We start from the raw sequence: 22,517 nt of genomic DNA on the forward strand, positions 1-22,517 counted from the left end.
TGAATCTTGATTATGCAACTCTTGGGAAGCCCACAGTTTTTCTGTGTGGAATTCCCCACAAAAATGTCAAATACCGTGTCCTACATTCTATGATAATACTGTCTCTAAACAGTAGTGGAATCTGTTACCTTCAGTTCCAGCTGCCGTACCCACACAATATTATTGACAACTTCAGAAAGGTTCTTGCCTGACAGTGGTCCAGAAACATCACCAGGTACACCATGGCATCGAGTTTCAAAGTCTGTCTGGTAGTCTAATACAAGCAAAAGATTCATTAGTCCAGAAATCTAACAGAACAACCTTAGTTGTAGTTATAAAAATATAATAGTTATACTGACATAATTCAAGAATAAAGGATCCTAGTATTTGCAAAAAAAAAAAGCAATTAAATACCTTTGACATAATCTTGAAGTCCTGCCAGCAATGTTTCCCTTTCAAAAAGCAATTCTTTGCTTATATTTGGATGCTTTATCAGTTCCTTATGTTTCTGAAATATTTGAAGAAGCTGGAATATGAAATTTTAAAGAAGTTATTGCTTTCTACTGAAAAAAAATGAACATGTTCTGACACTACTGATTACTGCTGCTTATAAGTAGTACTGTCTCTGGTTCTAAGTATTTATTCCTGTGCTCTAAACTCACTAATTAAGAATTCAATAACTTGATCTTCAGGAAAATTTTCAGACTACAAAAATACCCATACCTGCTGAGGACTGTCCTGAATTTCTGAAATAAATTTCTTCAATTTGCTTGCTATTTTTTGTTCTGCTGGTGCAATAATTCTTTCATACTGAACGATGGCTGCTTTCCATAATGGCTAGAGATAATGAGTTCACATTAGTTTAGGACTATCCATATACATCACAGAAAGACACAGAAAAAATGAGAATAAATTAAAAATTAAAAATTAAGCATTATACCTCTGTGTAAGGATTGTAGTGTACAGGATTTAGGCCAGTAAAGGGTTCAAACACTTGAGCAGGATGTAAAGAATTTTGTTCTCCAGCTGGCAAAAAGAATGTAAGTTTTTCATGCAGTGTTCTAACAGTTAGCACCTATGGGGAAAAAGTATTTGATATATCCAAAGTAGTTCTACATAAAACTTACATTTAGAAATACCAATCTCTCTCCTTTTTACAAGAAACTTTTGAAAGGCTCAGGCAAACATAGATTATGGAATGCTATCTGACTCTGTAAAGATTATAAAAGTGTTTAACTCTCTTTTTAACTTGAAACAATATTGTTTAATTCTGTGTCTAATGAAACTGATCTCTATAATTGAAATCTCTACCTCATCAAGACGTTTGCCAAGTTTGGCTAGCAATTCAGGGGAATATTTCTCATTTTTCCATGGATGTAGAGTATAACGTTGCCACAGCTGTCCAGTTAAGTATTCACAAGTTGATACCCACTGCTCACAAATCAAGATGCCAGCCTTTATACTTTCTTTAACACTGTGAAAAGGATCCTCCCACAAATTCAAAGCTGCTAATTTTCTCTGAACATATCTACCTAGCGAGCCACCTAGAAGACAAAAAATGTATAGAAAAGCAAGATGTTATGTTTGCTTAAAATAATTCCTACGCCACATTCCAATTACATTTTTAAAAAACTAGTGTAATGTCTTGATTTCAAACCACACAAATGTACCAATAACGGATTGTTTTAGATTCAACAGATCTCTTGAATATCTCTGAGTTAAACAGAGGTTACTCCAATATCAGAAGCTGATGGATTTGGATTTTGAATTCCACACACAAGCACCTGTCCTTATCAGCAGTAATGGCAGTACCTGACTTCCCCCTGCAATCCTTGCCCTCATGCACACACATATCTGGTAGCAGCAAACTCACTGCCTATTGCCTGTCCCCAAACGTGGGGCTGCTGTTGAGGGAATGAGAAGAAGCAACTTCTCTGCACATCCTGCTCTCATCTCCACAAAGACGAAATCAACCTTTAAATGGGGGTTTATGTAAATAAATTTTCTCCTCTGAGAGAAAGAGGGAGTGCAACAGAAGTATGACAAATCTACTTCACCAGCAGAAATGGATCCACCTCCATCTTCTTACTATCTATCATCTTCCCAAGCATGTGTGAAGGCATCTACCAGAACTGGTTGAATTATTGCATACTAGAAGGCAAATAATATTCATGGATCATAATTATAAGAAGTAAGCACCTTAATGCTGTGGGCTATTACTGGTGCCTTTACAAGGAAGAAGGCTTTTGCTCAAGGAATCATTCTACTTTTTCTCAACTGTTCATTCAATAAAGACTGCATAAAGGTTTACCTATTACATCCAAGAGATTATGCATGCGTGACTGTGGATAAGGATCATGTTCTGTTTGTCTCCACACACCATCAACAGTATCCTTGGTACTCTCCACCAAATCCACAGCTTCAAATAATGATAGAGTATCCAAGTTGTAATAATCCTAGAAAAAAAAATGCCCCTTAATATGTTTACTTTGCAAGTAGTATTGTAGAAACATTTATAAGTTTCTGAAGCTGGCAAGCGGTATAGTTTCCTAGGGTTTATTGCATAAAAGAATATGTCATAATCCTCTTAAAAAACAAGCATTTATGTAAGTTTATTCATGTGAAGAATTCATTGATATCTGAAGCATTGTTCAAGAAAGCATTTTATGGATGCTAAAATTTTTGCATGATAGTACTATTATCGTCCTTTTTACAACCTTATGAGTTGATCTCTAGTTCAAAAACTGTAGAATATTGTTGTATTTCTACAGCAGATCTTAGTACTCAATGGTCAAATCTGTTCCCAATTACATGTTGGCATCCTCACGCACCACTGTCACTACAAACTTCATGAATGTCATTTAAAGTAAAATTTTGCCTAAGAAAAAATAACTAAATAGTTATATACTCATATATTTAAAAAGAATGTACATATACTGACATAAATTTCAGGGGAAGAATATTTTTTACTAAATCTAGAAATATATCGCCGATTGCACAAAATAAAACATACTTTTGCAATGTCCTCAAATAGGTCTTTAAAATATGAAGCTCTCTCTTTACTACACCATTTACTTCCATGACGAGCACATTCTATCCAGAACTGAAATTCATCTGTTGGTGTAAGTATAGCTGCAAATAACAACAGAAAATATTTATATATGAAATAAATTGATTGTTATAAAATATTTTCAGTCAGAACATCCTTTATAAAGCAGGCTTTTACTATGTAGTTATGTAAATATCTTTCAACTTCTGATTCTGACTAGATACAGTGTAAAGGTCAACTCCGGTCTCTTGGTAGAACCATCACTAATTCCATCTACTAACCACAGCCTGCTATACTTCACACTATGCAGTCACCGGGAAGTCTAAAAATTCAACTTGTAAATAAATTATTTAGTCCTAATTTAAAATTAATTATAAAAAGATATAACTGCAAAACAAACCTCGCACATCATCTTCACAGAATTTTGTTCCTGTGTAATTAGGATCTGATCTTCTGAGAGCAGTACTCAAGCCAGCTTCAAGTTCACTTAAAAGTTTCTGGAGTTTAGGATCAAATGTTTTACTCCATCTCTCATCCTGTAATGAAAATTTCAAAAATTGTGACTCACATGATTGAGTAATTACTATTTTCCTCCCATTAATCTTAAAAGAAAAAAAAAATCAGATTAAGTAACCAACCACATGGTAGGACAATGTAATAATATTTTTTTCTTAAAGTCAAAGAAAAGGACCTCATTCTCTTCATTTAACAATTCAGAATAATACTGCAAAAAAAAACATTTTTATCACAAAATCAAGTCAGTTGTTGGCTTTATAAAGGCACTCTGAAAATGTGTTCAAAATCATTTGTTAGTTAATTGTCTTAAATAAATTTGGACTACTATAGCATAATCTGGAAATTGCTAGAATCAAATACGAAAAGTTGCTGTGTTTTTCTAACATTATTTTACTAACATTCTCACATACAATAAATTAAAAATATTTAAGTGCTGAAACTCCACTTGTTCAGCTTATGAAATATAGTGGCCATGGTTTTTCACACAATATTCTTCAATAGAACAGAAGAAAAAGCCACCGAAAATTTAAAAAAAAGCAAAAACTATGAAAAATGCAGGTGTAAAAATTAACCTAGAGTCTAGTGTACCTATCTGCCACTTATTAAAGAATCACAGTATGCATGACACAGACCTATGCATTTCATACAAACTCCAAGAGTATCTAAAAACAAGTAAAGGACACAACGCTGGCATTACTGTTGGAAAGGAGGTAAGGAGTTATTTTCTTCATTAACCACCCCTTCACAATGTATTCCATGCTTCCAGTCAGGCATATGTATGACCAGAATCCTCCTCTCCTCCTTACTGATAGGAGGTGAAGTACTTTCTATAACTCAGAAATAACAATCACCCTTGTTTAATCTCTTAAAATATTTAGTTCAAAATTAGTTAACATCTTATGGAATTTCAATGTCTCAGTATAAATCCACAGAATTGGTATATTGCTCACCTTCAGTAACACTGGTGCAAAAACTTGACGTACAGCTTGATAAAGGGTGTTAATTGGTGAATTTAGCATAGATGACACAAGAATATTACTATGAAGATTATCTTCTGTAATTACATCAGGTCTCAGCTTAAAGAACACCAACACGTTATTCTCTGAATCAGTAGCCTCAATCTGTAATAATCAGGAACACAGGATTTGTTTAGAAAACTGTCAGTGACTGCATATTATACTAAATCATGTACACCATTTACACAAACAATTTGTATCAAGAAAAAAATATAAAATATCATATTACTCCCTTTGGGCTCTGATAACATTCTGGTAGTATCTGATTTGCACAGAAAATGAAAATTTTTATTATACTCATTTCTGAGCCCATAGGAACCTGACTTCCAACATCAAACACATAAAGCCTCTTTCAGCATATAATGTCTGTAAATACCATATTTTCTTACTCTATTTTGAAAACTCCACTTCCCACTTTCTGTAGACAAAACAGAAACTCTGTCTTGTGCCTAGAGAAAAATATACATATTTTTAATTGTATTTTTATGCGACATACCTTTGGGAATATTTTTCTAAATATTCTAACTATTCGGTATTGTTCTCCTGAGTTTGTAAATACGTAACTCTATTGCAATTCATTGATTTCTCATGGATAGAGAAAGGTATGGTCCTTCATTAGTCATCAGTCACAATTCATGTTCCCTTCACAGCCCAATTTATGGGTAAAGTTCCAAATGTTGCCATAAATCAATTACTGAAACGATTTGTGGCTGAGGAGAATTCATAAAACAGTAAAATATTATTAAACATTTGATAAATCAATAGCAAGAAGATAGGCAAGCTGAAATCTCAAATTCTGCACAATTATAAACATCTGTACGCTCTTTTCTGTTAAAAGAAATGGAGGGATAGGAAGATCAGCTTTCAGTTTTACTGAACAGTATCAGTTTTTGCTTTCTTATCAGCTCTTTAGCTCAACACATGCAGACATCTTCACCGAGATAACAGCTATGCAGTGTAGCACTGATATGAATCTGATCTCCCACAGATGCTGAAAGCTGCTTTGTATTTTAGACAGTGGCTCAGTAGCAAACCCCCAAAATTGGTACACATAAATGTTCACTTTTGCCTGAATATAGAATGCACTAGTCTTAACCAAAGAGGCACGTAAGTTACTGGTCCACAATTCACACGTTAAGGACACATTACACTCATCTTCAGTGCAGAAAAGATCTGTCACTGACATAAGGGACACCACATCCCTGGTCTCACAGCAGAACGACAGGACACATGCCAAGACCCACATTTTGCCTGTACACTCTGTGCAGCAGGTACTACACCATGGTCTGATTATATAGTGACATTCAGTGCACATGGTATCACTCAGATGAGTCACTCACTGAACACAAACACTCAAGGCAGGATATTTCACACAGGTAACCTAAGATTTGCTCACAGATGGACATATCAGTTTGAAAAATGCGTGCTTTAGACAAACATCCACCTTGGGACTTGTCAAATATCAGTCATTGTGCCATATACTGGGTCACATTCCCTGCATGGACATTGGCCACACAATCCTTCCATACACCCATGACCAGGAAGAAATCATACAACAGACTCCACCTGCAATTTGCAGTAAGATAACATGCCATCCTCCAGGCTGCATTACATTCACACAGCGACAATATACAGCACACTAAAACTGCATCAGCATGGGTACGATCCACTGAAAAACGGATCACCAGCTAACCATATGGTCTTCACAGACTCTTGGGCCAGAGTCTTGGTTTTAGCTGGGATAAAGTTAATTTTCTTCCTAGTACCTGGGGCAGTGCTGTATTTTGGGTTTAGAATGAGAATAACACACTGATCTGTTGGTTGTTGCTGAGCAATGATTATCTGAAGTCAAGGAATTTTTAGTCCCTCGTGCACTGCCAGTAAGGAGGTGCACAGGAAGCTGGGAAGGAGCATGGCCAGGACAGCTGAACCAGACTGACCAGAGGAATATTCCATACCACAGAGTGTCATGCTTAGTATATAGACTGAGGGGAGTTGGCCAGGAGGCACCAATCACTGCTGGGGAATGGGCTGGACATAGTTGGTGAACAACTATATTTTTGCATCGCTTATTCTACTTGGGCTCTCTCGCCCCTTGTCATTACAATTATTAACACTATTACTAGCATATTAGTAGTGGGTTATTATTATACTGCTGTTATTATATTTTACTTCGTTGTTCTTATCTCAACCCCCAAAAGGGGTTTAACCTTTGCTTTCCGATTCTCCTCCCCACCGCGGGGTGGGGGCCACTCAGTGGTACTTCGCAGCCGACCGGGGTTAAAAACACGGCAGCCGCCAGTAACTCGCAGACACAGAGACCTGCACAGATATTCGCAGTAGGGAGATGTCTCCCAAATCTGATACCAGTCTTTACCGCCAGTAAGCCTGGGATGACTGCGGGCTCTGCGTTCCCAATCGCACGCCGGGATGCGGTGGACACGCGGGACCCGGCCATGCCGGACACTACGGTACCTTATTGGAGGTGGTGAGCTGCGCGCCCGAGTGCTGTACCACGAGCAGGAACTCGTTGCCGTCGTCGAGGAAGCTGCTCAGCTCCGGACGGGAGTGGAGCCCCGCCGCCAGGGTAGCACAGCCCGCCGGATCCAGCCCGAAGTAGTTCGCAGCCGTGGCTGAAATAAAGCGCTTCCTCGGGTCTCCCTCCCCGGCCATGCTTGCCGGGCGCACCCCGTCAGGCAGGATCAAGGCAGAGGCGGATCCAGAGCCCCTCGGGAGCACATGGAGGGACTGCCGGGAGAAGAGCTGGCGGGAAGGACGGCGGAGCACAGGAGGAGAGGCCCGGAGCGCACTGGCGTCCCCGGGAGCCGTCACTATGGTGACCGAAGATGGCGGCCCCAGCGCGCAGGCGGGGTCGGGCCGAGTGGCGCCCGGCAAGGGCCGCTGCCCGCGGAGGGGCGGGAGAGGGAGGGAGGGAGGCGGCGGTGACGCGTTCGGCGGTCGGCGGGCACAGTGGGCGGAGAGGGGCGGAGGCGGAGAAGGCCCCGCGCTCGTCTCACCACCGCAGCAGTAGCCCACACGTGCTGCCGGGCTTTCCTCGGGGTTCACCGAAGCACCTCTCCTGCCATCAGCTGCGTCACGGTGTCACAGCCGCCGCAGTACTTGGGGTGTTTCACCCTCCCACAGCCCTTCCTGCTCCGTTAGGGATCCGTGCGACCCCCACCGGGAGCCCAGGCTTGTATGCCCGTGGTTTCGTGGGTCAGCGCGGGCGTAGCGATCAACGCCCTGATCCGCGCTCACAGCTGCTCCTCCAGGGGGTTGTCCAGGCGAGAGAGGGTCTCCCCCAACAGCTGTCCTTGGGCTCGGCCGCCGCCTGCACCTCTCAGCAGGCGGCTACCGCAGCCCCGCGCCCGTCCTCAGCGCTGCCCACCCGGCCTCCCCACGGGCCTGCAGGCGGGCTGGGACCTCGCGGCGCCCCTTGGTCCCTGGTGACTAACGCAGGGTTCGCGCTGTCCCGTTTATGTGACCGCAAACGCTCGGCTGTAAGGGGCACACCGGCCTGACCCAGCCGAGCCCCACCACCCCCCAGTCACAGCTCCCGAGCTGCCCCTGCTGCAGGAGGGAAGGGCGTGCGGCAGCCCCGCCCTCGGGGGCGGGTCCCGGCGAGGCCCCGCCCCGCGGCGTTGCCACTTCCTGCCCGGCGCCGTCTGTGTCCGGGTCGTTCTCGCCGTTCGCTCCGCAGCCGATATTGCCCGCTCCTCGCCCTCGCTCCCCGTGCTCGCCCCCAGCGCGACACCCGCTTCTCGCACCAGGGCGGCGGCGGCGGCGGCGGCGTCTGCACGCAGCGAGCGGGGTTGGCAGCGCCCGGAGGGGCTGGGCAGGAGCAGCAGCGGGAGCAGAGCGGGACGGGGGCTCCTCTCGTCTCTCCACCGCCGGTCTCGGGAGGCGGCGGCGGCCGGGGGAGTGAGCCCGGGGGGGCCTCGGCCGCGGGCCCCGGTAGCGGGGCGGCCCCGCCCCGAGGCAGGACGATGCCGGTGAAGAAGAAGAGGAAGTCCTCGGGGGCGGCGGCGGCAGACGACACCAGCCTCAAGAAGTGTAAACTTGGCAGGTACCGTCTGGTGGCGCGGCGGCCGGTGCCGGCGGCCGCGGGGCTGGGCCGCTCTCCCGCGGGGCCCGGGCTGCGGCACCGCCGGGGTTCCCGGGGCGGCGGGCGCGGTAAGGCGTGTGCGGCCCGCGGGCCCCGCGCAGGGCCTGGGCCGTGCCGCCGGGCACGTCCTGGCGCGGGCCCTGCAGGTGCGGGGCGCGGCGTGCGGCCTGTGCACGACCCGGAACGGCCCCGTTCCCGGCTGGCTTTGCCTTGGGCTGTACCTGTAGGGTCAGTGCTGACATTTGACCCCATATCCATTCTACTTCCCTGAGATAGGCAGCTCTCCTCACTTTACGATCGCCACTCGCTTTACGTTTGCTAGTGGTCAGAGTGTCTGCGTTAAATCGTCCTTTTTTTCTTCTTTTTTTTTTTACGTGTGTGTGTGTTTGGGGGCTGTTTGTTTGTTTTTTGTTTGTGGGGTTTTTTTGCAGTGAATTGGAAGGATAGGTCAGCACTCTCGAAAAGAAGAGCAGGAAAAATTTCTCTAATAAATACAGAAGTCTGAAGCATCCTGTCTCTTAACTATTTTTAAAAGGCTCCTTTATGCCATGATACCCGAAAGATACTGTTAAAATTATAAGCTATTAGTGTGGTGTAGCAGGAGCTTTACAATGTGGCTTCTCTAAAGTAACTGTTAACCTACTTCATCTGTTAGACCTTGTTAAATGTATCAGTAAACCAGTAGTTAGGAATAATGTGGTGAAGCCCTAGGGATAAAAAGGATTTACGAAATCAGCACTGCAGGAATGGCTACTGCAAGAAACTGTGGTGTACAGCCTTTCTCACAGGTTGACTGAGCTTGATCTTAGAAGTACTCAGGCTCTTATTTTGCTATGACTGTTCGTTTTGGATAACTATTGCAGAACTCGCTTTCTGTGGTCATTAGTGACCTTTTAGTTTCAGTCAGTTTATTCATAGCCAGTTAATAACTATTCTTGTGCCAGCATTCTGTTCTATGCAACACTCCTCCCTCATGATTCTGCCTCAGAGTGCATTTGGAGGGAGTGCTTCTGGTTTTTTCATACTTCATTTTGTTCAACTACAACCTAAAAACAAGTTAAATTATTCTGGTTTGTAATACCAGCTTTCAGTTTCCTTGCTTATCATAGGTCTTCTCTGCATGTGTTCAGTTTCAGTTCATCTTTCTTGAACATTTTTAACCAAAATTTTATGATCTTAATATCTTTTACTTAAAAAGAAATAAATCTTTTGATAGCTCCTTAAAAAAAAGAGATTCTACAGGAAGCTAGCAGTTGTTGGGCAAAAACTGTGATGTAAATGAGAGTTCATGCTAGCTGATCACAAAATGTTAGATACACAAGCATTTTTGTCATTACATTCTTATACAGCGATTTATTGGTTTATTCTTTAGTAAAAGCAGCGATTACAAATAGATCTGTGTTAACCTGTATAAAGCCAATAAGCAATAGCATATGTATGACGGTTTCTTTCTGGTGACTTGTGTTCCCAGTGGCAGTTGGATGGATGTTTGTAGGACACCTTTAATTCTAGCTTTCAGCACAGAAGGCTTCATCTTGGAGAGCGTTGCTTTCTTTTCCAGTGACGCTTAAAGCGATACAGTTTAAAGGAGTTAAAGTTGGTCACCCCTCTCAGAATTGAACTGTTATTTTACTACTTGATGTCTTAATTTTAAAATTGCAATGTGGGAGCTGCATAATTTTAAATCCTCTCATATGATTAACTCTCATCTCATCGTTAGAAATAATCTGAGCTTGTTCTAGAAGTCTGTAACTAGTGTTTTGTTAGAGCATGTGTTGGAAAGGTGCTGAAGCTCCTTACTGACTAAAGGTACTTTTGTATGGTCAGTGTTTTTAGTGGAGTAAATCAGTTATTCTGTGCATCTTTTAATGAATGATGAATTATGAAAATTCACTTCCTAGGCAAACTGGGTTGTATGTTACATAATGAAGGCAATGTAGTGGGGAAGCTGTGTGTGGTGAGCAGCTTCAGTCTTAACACAGATTGCACACTACTGTTCTGGTATATGTACCAGACATCTATAGAATTTACAGGTACTTAGTTACATGTTTAGTGTAAACAAATCAATCAAGTTTTCATCCCAAATTTCAATGCTTAACTATAAATAGGCTGACACTTAAATATGTCAAACTCTGCAACTCCTATTGACCTTCAGCACTCTTGAAGATCATGCTGCTTATTAGAGAGACCTAACTTTAAATGCCTGTATGTATAGATATAAGCAGATAATAAGGCATTTTAATTACTGAGGAGTGATATTCTGGCCATCTGTATGTGGAGTTTTTTGTTTATTATCTACAAGATAACAGTACTCTTGCATTTCAGAAAAAGTAATAGTTGCAATAAATTGGGTTATGAGGTGGTTGCATTTCAAGGTAGTTTTGTGTTCCAGGTTTTAAAATAGGATGACAGACAGTTGCCTGCTATCATATTCAGCTTCATTGTTTATGTATATGGACTTTGTGAAACAATTTAAATAGTTTGAATTAATAATAAACATTTAGGAATTTAATTTTACATTTTTTCCCAAGTCTCATTAAAATAATGCTGTTCATCTTGTGTTTCTATATGCTACTACAGATCACAAGCGTCTGGTAAATTAATAGGTGGAGAGGAACATTTTTCAAGCAAAAAGTGCCTGGCTTGGTTTTATGAATATGCAGGTAATGTGCAATGGATTCATATTAAAAATGATAAAGTTTTGTTTTAAACAAAGCAATATATCAAATACTATTTGCAGTTTACTTTTTTTGTGCTGATATATACAGAAAAATGTCCATATTTGCTTCCTTATAACATACACTTGAATTAGTATAGCTTTTATTAGTACCTTCTCAGTATTTGCTCTTTTTCTCTTACTTGACTTTATGCTTTCCTTAGCCACCAGCGTGCCTGTAACAAATGTGGATAGAGCCTTTCCCAAATCTTCGTTCGTGAAGCCTAGCCATGATGATGATGATAGCTTTAAAATGAAATACCTGATGTTGGGCAGTACAGTGTTGAATGAGGATATGCTGAGTGATTCTGCTTCTTTCCTTTGAAATTGTCAAGTAGAAGTCAGGACATCGAGAGATAGTTTAGGTAGAAGCTTATTTAGCTAACTAGATCCTTTTTATGATCATATTGCAAGGCTAGTGCTATAGCTCATGATTTAAGTCTCATAGTTTTCTCTTTCATAAAACAAAATAATAGATACTTATACTGTTTTTTCCTATTTGAGAATCTGTCCTAGCATTTTTGATATTCTAATTAACAAATGTTTCATTCCAAAAGTATTGGAAGTAGCCTCTTTTAAGTAACTCAGAATTGCCATCCAAGTAATAGTTGCTTTCAGTGAATATGCAGTGTATTTTGCAGAATTTATTACACTATTACTGCTATTTATTTACCAAATATATGGTTACAAAATCAGGATTTGTAAATTGTTATTAATTTCTTGTCTAGTCACTACTTTAGATCCATCATAACTGATTAGTAATTAAAACTCATTAATGGTCACTTCTCAATATGAAACAAACTGCTGATTTATGTGCCAGCAATTAGTTTGACTATATTTATCAGGACTGATATTTTCCTTACAGTCTTTCCACAGCAATGAGCTATTCTTATTTCTAGTAATCTGCTTTTTAATTTAAGTTTGAGGCCTGCACCTCTGGATTAAAGAGTCTTTCCTGAGGAAAATAAGAATTCTCAGTTAATTTTCTTCCAGTAAATATGGTTGTGCTTACTTTTAATGTCTGGAAATTTTGTCTTTGTTGTTGAGTCAAGAATTGAGTGTGGGAGGTTATACTTCATTAGTTAACCAGTAATCAAAATATGCCACATTGGACATTAAATGTTTTCATTGAAAGATAAAACTGCACACATGTACACACACACACATGCAGACATGTATGTACATACATACATATATATATATATATATATATATATATATGAGTTGTGCATATGATTTCTGGACCAAAAACACTGATTCAAGTTTATACTTGTCGTTACCAGTGGACCCTTGTATGTGTTTCTCTTCATAACTTAAACTTGTATTTCTTTTTAACACATTCTGTGTAACAGTGTTTTGCCTTGCTTACCTAGGCAAAATATTCTTTGCAATATTTTTCGAGAGGTACAGTTTCATGATCTTAAATGTCAGGTGCATTTTATTTTCCTGTATAAGTAGCCATTCTCAATGGTTTTTATTGACAATGTTCTTATCTCACAGTGAGAAGTTATTCAAAGTGCATTATTCAAACTCTTACAAAGAATTCTGCTTACACTAACCACAGCAGATACAGATGAAGTGAAAAAAAGTATCATCAAGGGCTCTGTCTACATATAAGTAGTAAAACTTGCCAAAAAATCATAAAATTACATGTTGTTTTAGAAGATAAAACCTTTTCCTTTTACATGGGTTCATATTTGTTAAAACAATGTTAGCATAATGATCCAAGACACATCAAAATACTGTGTCAACAGGCCTTCTAATAATATTTGGCTGCCCAGTAGGACTCATTTTTGGAACAGGCTTAGTGGAAATAACTGAAACCAGAAAGAGATTTAGAGAAAGAAAGTGCTGTCGAGTGTCTCTCTATGCGCTCTTTAAATGTGCTATTTTGCTGCATTTTGGAGGCTTTTTTTGTGTTAAAATGGAGAAGTGACAGCATAACACTAACTGTTGTGGTCTGAATCAAGTTATTTCATTGCAACTGTAAACCTTTTTCTACCTTGTACATGACTAACACACTTAGCATTTCTCTGATTTATTGTTATTACTTTCTTCATATTACTCAGCATTATAAAAATAACCTTATATTATTTGCAGATTCACCCTCTTCTATGTTAGTGCAAACCCATAATGTTAGCACCATTGAAAGAGTGATATCTGTAATAGCTCAGATGGAATTAAATTTTTTGTTGTTCATAAATTAATTTTTCCAAGAACATTATTCATAGAGTAATTTCAGCACAGAGTAGTGGTAACCAAGTTGTCTTAAAAATAATTGACTGCCACAGTTATTGAAGTTGAGCTACATAAATAGGAAGCTCAATGGAGTCTTTTGAAAACTCACATAAAAAACTACAATGGCTTGTCTGCTTTTGTAGGGAGGTTGCACAACACAAACATTGTGGTGTAGTACGTAACACACATCTCCACACTGCAGTGGTAGAATAGCTCTAACATAAAAACTTCTTAGTAGTGTAATTCAGTGTTTTTAAAACTGCCTGTGTGCAGTATAGCCTAGTTATTGTGCATAACCCTTGTGAGCGGTGAATGTTACTTAGATTTCAGTCTAGTGTGGTTTTGACTTTGAAGGTCCTGATGAAGTTGTGGGTCCTGAAGGAATGGAAAAGTTCTGTGAAGACATCGGTGTTGAGCCTGAAAATGTAAGTTTCTTGCACGGTGCTAATAGCATTTTAAAAGAGGATATTGGGTGAGGTTAAGTTCTGTGTAAAACTCTTAACTCCACTAAGTGAAGAGTTCATCTTCCTGCTTTTAGGAGCTGTTCTAAGATATCTCAGCTGAATACATCAATTATATTCGGTGTGTGAGGTTTTGGGGGTTTTTTATTATAGTAATATTTCATTTTCAGAAATTGAAATTATGGGGAGAATTGCATGTAGCTGAATTATTTAATAATAATAAATATAAAGTGCAAGCATGTGCAACACTTCCTAGAATGTTTGAATGCTTAAGAGTTTTATTCTTGAACATCAATAAATTAACCTTTTCTTACATACTGACTCCTTTTTCTCCCTGCCCCCTTTTTTTTTTTTTTTTGCTTTCCCTAGATTATTATGTTAGTTTTAGCCTGGAAACTAGAGGCTGAAAGCATGGGATTTTTTACCAAGGAAGAATGGTTAAAAGGAATGACCTCATTACAGTAAGAGTGTTTTTATATATATAATAGAATGTTCTAATTTTATAATTGTACCAGTAGCTTAATTATTCTTGCTCTGTTTCTTGTACATTGGCAATAAGATACAGAAGTGCTTGCTTTTAGGTCTGGTCAACAACTACAAAGTGAATCTGATGAGTTCACTCAAATAATTAAGTTATTGTCTAAACCTAATAAGTCAGGTTTTGGTGGCTTATTTTTCTTACAAAAATATGTTAAAATATCATTCTAATTAGCAGACAGATAAGTAGATTTGGAAATGCGCATAAGCGTAGTTCAGCACTGATATTCTGGACAGATTTTACTGATTTCTAAGCTTTGTAGATAAGGACAGCATTGATAATAGTTTGGCTATTAGTGTTATTTATTAGATGCGTGTCAGAAACCATGGTTAATGCTTTGTTTAAATAACACCTTTTCAATTTATAAATTAACTTATTACTCTATTGTTAGCTAGAATTTTTGTTGAATTAATGTTCTGCCTAAAAAGACTGTTTCTTATGTTAAACTAATCAGCTTTTTGCGAGGCTTAGTTCAGTTGTTACTTCTTGTTTGTTCTTCATGGAACTACTTATGGTATCTGAGTGTTTTAAGAGAGGCTTATTATGACACTGCATTTAATATTAAAAATGTCAGGGAACTACTATTGCAGCTACAGCACAGCGGGAAAGAGAGGGTGATTTGACCATTGCCCTGTCAGTTCTGAATTAGTTTGGGAAATTGTATTGGGCAGATACTCCATAGTTTCAAGTAACCAGAGGATACATTACTTTGACCTGACTCTTAGCTCTCATTTGATTTGGGATCAGGCTTCTGGTAGGTGCCTTGATTGTTTTGTGACTATCAGCAGAAATTTAGTAAGAGCTGGTATGAGTAAATTACCTGAAATCTGGGATGACAGAGATTAAATTATGGTTGCATAGTTTTTCAGATATGGTGAGTGGGTATTGATCATTTCTCTGAAGCACTAAATTTTTATGCCCAAATTGAAGCTTTCAAGAGTTAACCAGTCTCATAGAGTTCAAACACAAAGATGTATGAAATCAGGAACCTTTTCCGAGCCAATGTTATAGATTTTGTTTCTAATAATCCTCTGTGGTTGGAAATCTTCTGATTCTTTTAAGAACGGAACTGGTCATGCTGTAGCCTAAATGTGTTTAAGACTGAAAATATGGTGCTGCTGTGCATTTTTATATAAACAGGCTTGTGATCAGACCACTTGCCTAAGCCTAAACCAGTTAACCTGTATGTTCTACTTCCCCTGTGTGCTCTAATAAGCAGGCTGTAGGCTAAGCAGCTGGATGAAGCAGTGACACATAAAGCAGCTGAAGATGCATTGGCTTAAAAAGAGGTGCTGGTTTTGACTGGGAGTGAGCAAGTGGCTGTGTATGCTTACTTGCCAGCTAGGGTTAAACCATGATAAAAGAAAATAAGAATCTGTAGACTTGTGCTGTTCTTCCTTGCTGGGAAGGAAGGATCATATTATGAGATTCTGTCTGGAATGGGGGAATCTAGTTTCTCTGGAAAGGCTTGACAGAAGTTTTGAAGAAAAAAGATTTTATACTCCAAGCAATAAAGTATTACTACATTCTTGCACAGCATTTTTATAGTTTTTTGCATGAAGAAATAAGATGTAAATGCATTAAAAGCCCAGAGTGTATTCTAGTCAGTTATATTACAGAGTCCTTATTTCAAAATATGTGAAATGTCACATAAGTTAATTGCGTGAATAGGGTTGGGTAGAATTCAGCTCCATAGTAAGACACCTAAATGTGTGGTATATATGTAAGAGCTGGATTTCTTAAACTCTTAATGCAATATTTGGAGATCTAGTCAATGTAACGAAGCCTAGGGAGGTATTCAGTTTGCCCAAAGACCTAGTGACTGGTTACCTGAATTGCTCTTACAGACTGCTTGGCTATTCCTCTATGAATAACAAGACTAAAGCTTAAACCACCTAGATCTAATATACAGTTTAGATGGCAGCATTTGGGTTCCTGAATCTTGAAGTGACATTCTTTTTGTGTGTAGTTTCGTAACATACTGAAGTTTGTTCTTTAGAGGTGAGAAAAATATATGACAAGGTAGACCCTGTCAAAATTAAGAGTGGACTGAGCACTAAACAACAGCTTATGAGACTTAAGCAACTTATGAGACTTAAGACATACTAGACTTGAGACTATTCCCTGAGTAAGCTGTGAAGTTTCTAGTAGATTGTGTATGTAGGGTGAATTCTGCTCCTTATCATATATATGTGTGTGTGTGTGTGCATATACATATATATGTACATGTATATGTGCAAGCTGGATGCCTGAAACTCTTTCCATAGAGAGCACAGAGAAACAAGTACCTCTACTGGGCAATATATTTCGGCTACTTTAAACACCTCCTTAGGGTGAAATATGTATACTACCATTAAATGCTTTTGGTTTAACTTCTGTATACATCTTACTGATTTTTCTCTTTAGTAAAAGACAAGCCTCTGTGAATAACTATGAAATATAAAACATTTCAATATCTGAGTAGGAGTTATTGAATCATCACTGTCCATTTTAGCTATGCCTCAAATGATCTCTTTACCTCAACAGAGATTAAAATACATCTGCTTTGTGATGCTAATTTAAGTTTTGTTATAAATGTGCCATAGGGATGTGATGAGAATGTAGTAAGCTAATGTCTAATTTTGTTCACCTTGAAGGTACCATTATTTAATGCTATTTTTCAGTTAAGGCAGAATGAGAAATCACATGTTTTTCTAGTCTCTACAGAAGTTTAGTGTTAATTCATTTGTGCTAATTAGAAGGTTGTTCTGATTGTTAGATTATTCGAAGTATGGGTGACCTCAGTCATCTTGTTTATGGTGCAACTGCACAAGCAGCTGTATCTTTGTAAAAGAGGAGTTTGACAACTCCTTGCCTTCCTTTGGAAAGAAAGTCTATGGCCAGGTACAGAATGGCTTTAACAGAGACGTGTCCCTGCATTGGGATCCAGAGGCTGGTGGTGCCTGTCTCAGCGTGATCTGTTTGACTGTTTGGTTTTAAATGATGATAATAAATAGCTCAGGAGTCTTGAGGCTTAATAATTGCACATTTTCGTACCAACTTTTTCAGAAGAATCACTTCTTCATTAAAATACACATAACCAATAATACAGTAGACAATAACTGGCATTTTACTTTGCACTTAAATTTGTGATAATTTGAACAATTTTAACAGTTTTGTAAGAAATTTAAACATGTTGAAATTTGTGTTTACCGATGGTACGGTAAATCTCAGTAAACTATATTTAGCAAAATGTGCTGTAAACCCACCTTAAAAGTAGCTTAAATATGTCACTAGTACACTAACAACACGAGCATTTACGTAGATGTTAAATAGGTAGATTTGTCCTCAGACGTACAGGGCATTCTACTGGAAGTATGAAGGTTTGAATATGGAAAGAAGAGATATGAATGTAAGATGAGATTCCTTTCTAGCATAGCATAATGCTGTTTTAAGGGTTAGACCAATTAGATTGCTGAAGACAAAAAAAAGTAATTTTATCTTCAATTAAATTTACCAAAACTTTTTTGACTAGAGTTCTTTTCAACTTCATGTATGGCTTATTGCAGAATATATTAGTTCTGTCATCTGAATATGTAGCCTAATTAGCTAATAATTTTATTTATTTAGCACTGATCATGGCTAGGACTCAGTGCTGCTTTAGATGGATACTGCTAGAGACAAGAAATAACAAAAGGCTGCATCAACTGGAATTGCTACATTTCTCTTGTCAAAGTCTGAGAGGGACAGACAGACAGACAGCTGTGCATACACAGGCTGGTAGACTTGGGGAACAGGAAGTATCAGCTGTGGGCAAAGTACAGCATCTCAGCAACCTGCTTTGGTACTCCAGAAGGGCCCTCGCTGTGGGCCTATGTGACAAGTCCTTGTGGAGCTGTTAGAGATGCAGATGTATTCTCTGAGAGGCAGGCTGCGAAAAGGGGGACACATGACCAAAGGAAGTATTTATGTACCTCTGCATTTCTGAAAGTATTGCTTCTGTCACAAAGGATACAAGGAAAGGTAGATTATTTAATTTTATTTTTTTTTTTAATCATGGCAGCTATTTTATAAGAATAAAATGTGACGTAACAACTGTTCTTTTGAGTGAGTCTTTCCTGCAGGATTAGCAAATGTAAATTACATTCTCCTTTGCCATTATGGGAAATCTAGCCCATTTTCTATTTGAAAACAAAGTTCCTTGCTGAGTAAAATACATGGAGATCTTTTCTGCCAAAGGGTTATTTTTACCAAACTATTATCCTGTCAACTAGCAGACCTGGACATTCTCCTACAGACCTTGATTTTTTTAGTTGAATAGCTACTGACTAATTCAGGTGGTAGGTTTATCAGAGCTTGCATTTATTGGTCATAAAATATGAGCAGGCTGTTATGTTTTGCAGAGTGCCAGCTCACTCCTGCTAGATTTTGCCACTTAATGCACACTGAATACTCTTTTTCTCCAAACTTTCATAGTGATTGAAGGATCAGGTACTGCTGGGTATGAGTGTACATTGCAGACTATGACATAAAAAGACTACTATTTGAGAAGTAAAGCAGACATATTATGTTGCTGATATAGTTAAAACAAAAAAACTTACAGAAGCCAGAATTCATCATTTCAGTCAACTGCAAATGTTAAGTGTGTTCAATATTCTTTAAGTCACTTTTATAGTATTACTCCTGTATATCTGATGATTGCATTTTGGTAACTTTAATTTTTTTGTTTGCTGGCCTTTTTTTTCATTGCCTAAATGTTGTGTTTTGAGCTTCTAATGTTATTTGTTGGGTTTTGTGTTTTGTTTTATTTTAGGTGTGACTGCACAGAAAAGTTACAGAGTAAATTTGATTTCTTGCGGTCACAGTTGAATGACATTTCATCCTTTAAGAATATCTACAGATATGCCTTTGATTTTGCAAGGGTAAGACTACTGGAACATTAGAAAAGTTCTTACGTTGTTTATTCAGCAAGCTTGTACTTGAATGGTTTCCTGTGCTTTCTTTAATCAACCTTAGGAAAAAGACCAGCGAAGTCTTGATATTGATACTGCGAAGTCCATGTTAGCTCTTCTGCTCGGAAGAACTTGGCCACTGTTTTCAGTATTTTATCAATACCTGGAGGTACAAGTTTCCTTGACTTTCTGAATGATGGCATAGTAGTTGGAGTGTTCTGTGAAAAGATTTCAGGATTTGTGTTTTACTCAAGAATACATCTATATTGCTCCCATTCCCTTGCTCAATGTGCTTATGAAACAGTGTTCTTGTATGCTGTATATATATATATTTATACTGTAAAGATAAATTTAAAATTAAATAGTCTCCATTAGTTTCTTCAGCTGCATCTCTGCTGAATTTCAAGTTTGCTTTGTTCAGATACAGTATGTAGATACCTTGATCTTTGGCTGTCTCTGGAAGATTTTGGTCAGTTTAGCTGTAAGTGAATGAGTCATGTGGATGTGTGTAGGTTGTGAAACATGCTAGGCTTGAGACTATTCCCTGGCTTCAAATCAGTACCAATGTTGCAAAGTAGATGTCTTTATGATCATAACGTATTGTACCCTGGAGAAAAGAAGATATTTTTTTTAAATAGCTCTGTCTGGAAATAGATCTTAGATATGCCCCACTTCAGACAAAAATTTACCAGTTTTTTGAAGCTTAGAGTGGTAACTTCCTGATTCCACATTATTTCAATTTTGCTCTGATCTTTCAAGAAATCATTTTATGTAGTTTCATAACTAAGAAATATGTACATGTGTAGTATTTTTAAAAATGAAAAACCAAGTAAATAGTAGCCATTGTTCTCCATTAAATTCTTTATTAGGAACTGATTGAAGATAAAATGAGATAAATGAGATGCAACAGTACCAAACACCATTTGACATTTTAATGTTCTGAAATAATTTTCCCTAGCAATCGAAGTATAGAGTTATGAACAAGGATCAGTGGTACAATGTACTAGAGTTCAGCAGAACTGTCCATGCAGATCTTAGCAACTATGATGAAGATGGTGCATGTAAGTATTCTTAATGTTTTGCTTATTCAACTATTAGCACAATATTTTAAAATTCCATAAAACACATTTCTGTAACAGAAACAATACTGTAAGGTATAAAGTAATTATTCTCCAGCAATGCATAGGAAAACAGTCTTGATAACCATCCATCTTCAAACTGCAGATATTAGTTGTAGTGGTATGATGGTGTACTTGAACCAGCTTGTATTCAATGAGGATCTAGTAAAGGTGCTTGCTGCATGAAACTATAGACTTGAAAGTACAACTATAAACAGCAAACTCTCATTTTGTACTAATGTATAATAAACTCCAATTTAAGGATTATGTTGCCTACCTGCTGGTACTTGGAACTGAACACACCTAGTAGTCAGTGATGCTATGACTGAATTGCATTAATTCCATTTTGGTACATGTTCTAATTATTTACAATTTTGAAAGCTCTAGGAAGAAGGATTTAGTTGTGCTGATTTACAATATAACCTTATTTTTATGCTTTCCGTTCAGTTCAGTGCACCTGTCAGATATCAGGAACACTTTTTTCCATAATTCTGTCTACCATTTTTTGTGCACTTTTTGCCACCCTTGGGTTGGAATGATTGTAGTAGTCTACAAGCATTTGGCCATAGGATTGACATGAATGTTTCCTAAAACAGTAGTTTTAACCTTCATACTTTAAGAGAAGATATTTGAAAGACATGGGCAAATATAACTCCAAGTTTCATCCATTTGCAGGGCCTGTGCTTCTGGATGAATTTGTTGAATGGCAAAAAGTTCGTCAAGCATCATAGCAAGAATTCAAAAGAAAATGCAAAAGTTTTTTTGGTGCCCGCCTGTACACAAAGTAATGAGAAAAAGGATTGCATTTTCGTTCGTAAGAAAGACTTTACAGTGATTTTTTTCCTTTTTAAGGAAACTTTCTTGTTACATGTGATATGGGCATTGAACCACACCTCTTCTGAGACTGAAAGTTGGAGTTCTTGATTTGAGTCTTATGTTTATAGCATTTATTTCAGAACAATAAAGATTCAGATTTGTGACAAAGGCCTAAAAGTGAAGAATGTCCCTTGAGTGTGAGTGTGGTGTCTATTTTTGAAACCAAATCTGTAAGATTATCTTTCTCAGAAGTGCCCTTTCTGTGAATTTTTGAAGACCTTAAAAATGCTTAATTGGCACTGTTGCTTGCTGATGGTATGACTGTCTTGTGTGGCAAACGTTAGAAAGAATGACTGATTTATGAAGCCTTTGGTGGGAGTGTGCTATTTTCTGTATCACGTATTGGTCATGGGTTGTGCCACAGTTTTCAGCTCCTTGTGGAGATAAAGGCCTTAAACTCCTGTTATTGTTTTTTATTTCTTTGTTCATTCCCCACCCAGTGGCATGGCATTTAATGGCAGGCCCTTTTAAAGCAGAAAGATATAGAGCATATGGCTCTGTGTGCAGAATGGCTGAAAACTAGTTGCCTGTACTTCAGATGTGAACACAGATACTCTTTGGTACAGTAAGGCAGTTCCAGACCTTTACTACTATTTAGACTTTGGATTGCTTTGTATAAAAGTGCAATTTATATTTTAAAAGGGAAAGCTGGAAATACTTGGTTTCAAGGTTTGCTTCTTATGTGTTTTAGACTGGAAGCACTCACAACAGGACTTTTTTTCTCTCCCTGGATGTTTTTTATAATGTAAGTCAAGAAGAGACTACTTAATCACCTACCTGTGACCATGTAACAGGCTGTATGTAACAGGATATTAATTTTCACCCTGTTACTCTGTTTTCAGTCCAGTAACTACTGCAATTGCCCTTTTAGGCATTCAGTATTCATTGCAACCTTTAAATACAGTAGGAATTTGTCACTCTACCTTCCTGCCCAGAAGGCCTAACACCACCCTTGAGAAGGAAAGGGATTTTAA

The 22,517-nt window shown here is 38.6% G+C and overlaps 2 protein-coding genes across 5 annotated transcripts in view; one reads left to right on the forward strand and one right to left on the reverse strand.

Annotated features, from left to right (window-relative positions):
- DYNC2H1 (dynein cytoplasmic 2 heavy chain 1) overlaps window positions 1–7,485 on the reverse strand; it is a 169,766-nt gene extending 162,281 nt beyond the window's left edge. Inside the window, exons 1-10 of one of the 4 annotated variants that reach the window (XM_051779783.1) lie at window positions 7,036–7,483; window positions 4,495–4,665; window positions 3,429–3,564; window positions 2,993–3,111; window positions 2,291–2,435; window positions 1,291–1,523; window positions 920–1,054; window positions 703–816; window positions 394–505; window positions 129–253 (exon numbers count right to left, since the gene is read on the reverse strand). In XM_051779783.1, coding sequence (XP_051635743.1) covers window positions 129–253; window positions 394–505; window positions 703–816; window positions 920–1,054; window positions 1,291–1,523; window positions 2,291–2,435; window positions 2,993–3,111; window positions 3,429–3,564; window positions 4,495–4,665; window positions 7,036–7,233 — 1,488 coding nt within the window. In that variant the 5' untranslated portion in view covers window positions 7,234–7,483. Of the gene's footprint in view, window positions 1–128; window positions 254–393; window positions 506–702; window positions 817–919; window positions 1,055–1,290; window positions 1,524–2,290; window positions 2,436–2,992; window positions 3,112–3,428; window positions 3,565–4,494; window positions 4,666–7,035 lie in introns of all 4 variants that reach the window. The other 3 variants (XM_051779782.1, XM_051779784.1, XM_051779786.1) reach the window with 3 other exon arrangements.
- Window positions 7,486–8,204: 719 nt separating this feature from the next.
- Window positions 8,205–21,654, forward strand: DCUN1D5 (defective in cullin neddylation 1 domain containing 5). The gene is made up of 8 exons (XM_051779877.1): window positions 8,205–8,626; window positions 11,246–11,328; window positions 13,974–14,044; window positions 14,450–14,541; window positions 19,411–19,519; window positions 19,614–19,718; window positions 20,508–20,610; window positions 21,343–21,654. Exons 1-8 carry the CDS (start codon window positions 8,547–8,549, stop codon window positions 21,396–21,398), a joined length of 699 nt encoding a protein of 232 aa, XP_051635837.1. The 5' UTR covers window positions 8,205–8,546; the 3' UTR covers window positions 21,399–21,654.
- The last annotated feature ends 863 nt before the right edge of the window (window positions 21,655–22,517 follow it).

Source organism: Manacus candei, unplaced genomic scaffold (genome assembly GCF_025592945.1).
Source record: "Manacus candei isolate 608988 ecotype Guabito, Panama unplaced genomic scaffold, ASM2559294v1 h1tg000014l, whole genome shotgun sequence".
Lineage (NCBI taxonomy): Eukaryota > Metazoa > Chordata > Aves > Passeriformes > Pipridae > Manacus > Manacus candei.

Excerpts from the sequence above, each read along its gene's own strand:
- DCUN1D5 (XM_051779877.1), top strand. The coding sequence starts at position 8,547 with ATGCCGGTGAAGAAGAAGAGGAAGTCCTCGGGGGCGGCGGCGGCAGAC. Across the intron at positions 14,542-19,410 it reads AAAGGAATGACCTCATTACA|GTGTGACTGCACAGAAAAGT; the intron begins GTAAGAGTGTTT and ends GTTTTATTTTAG. Across the intron at positions 20,611-21,342 it reads CTATGATGAAGATGGTGCAT|GGCCTGTGCTTCTGGATGAA; the intron begins GTAAGTATTCTT and ends ATCCATTTGCAG.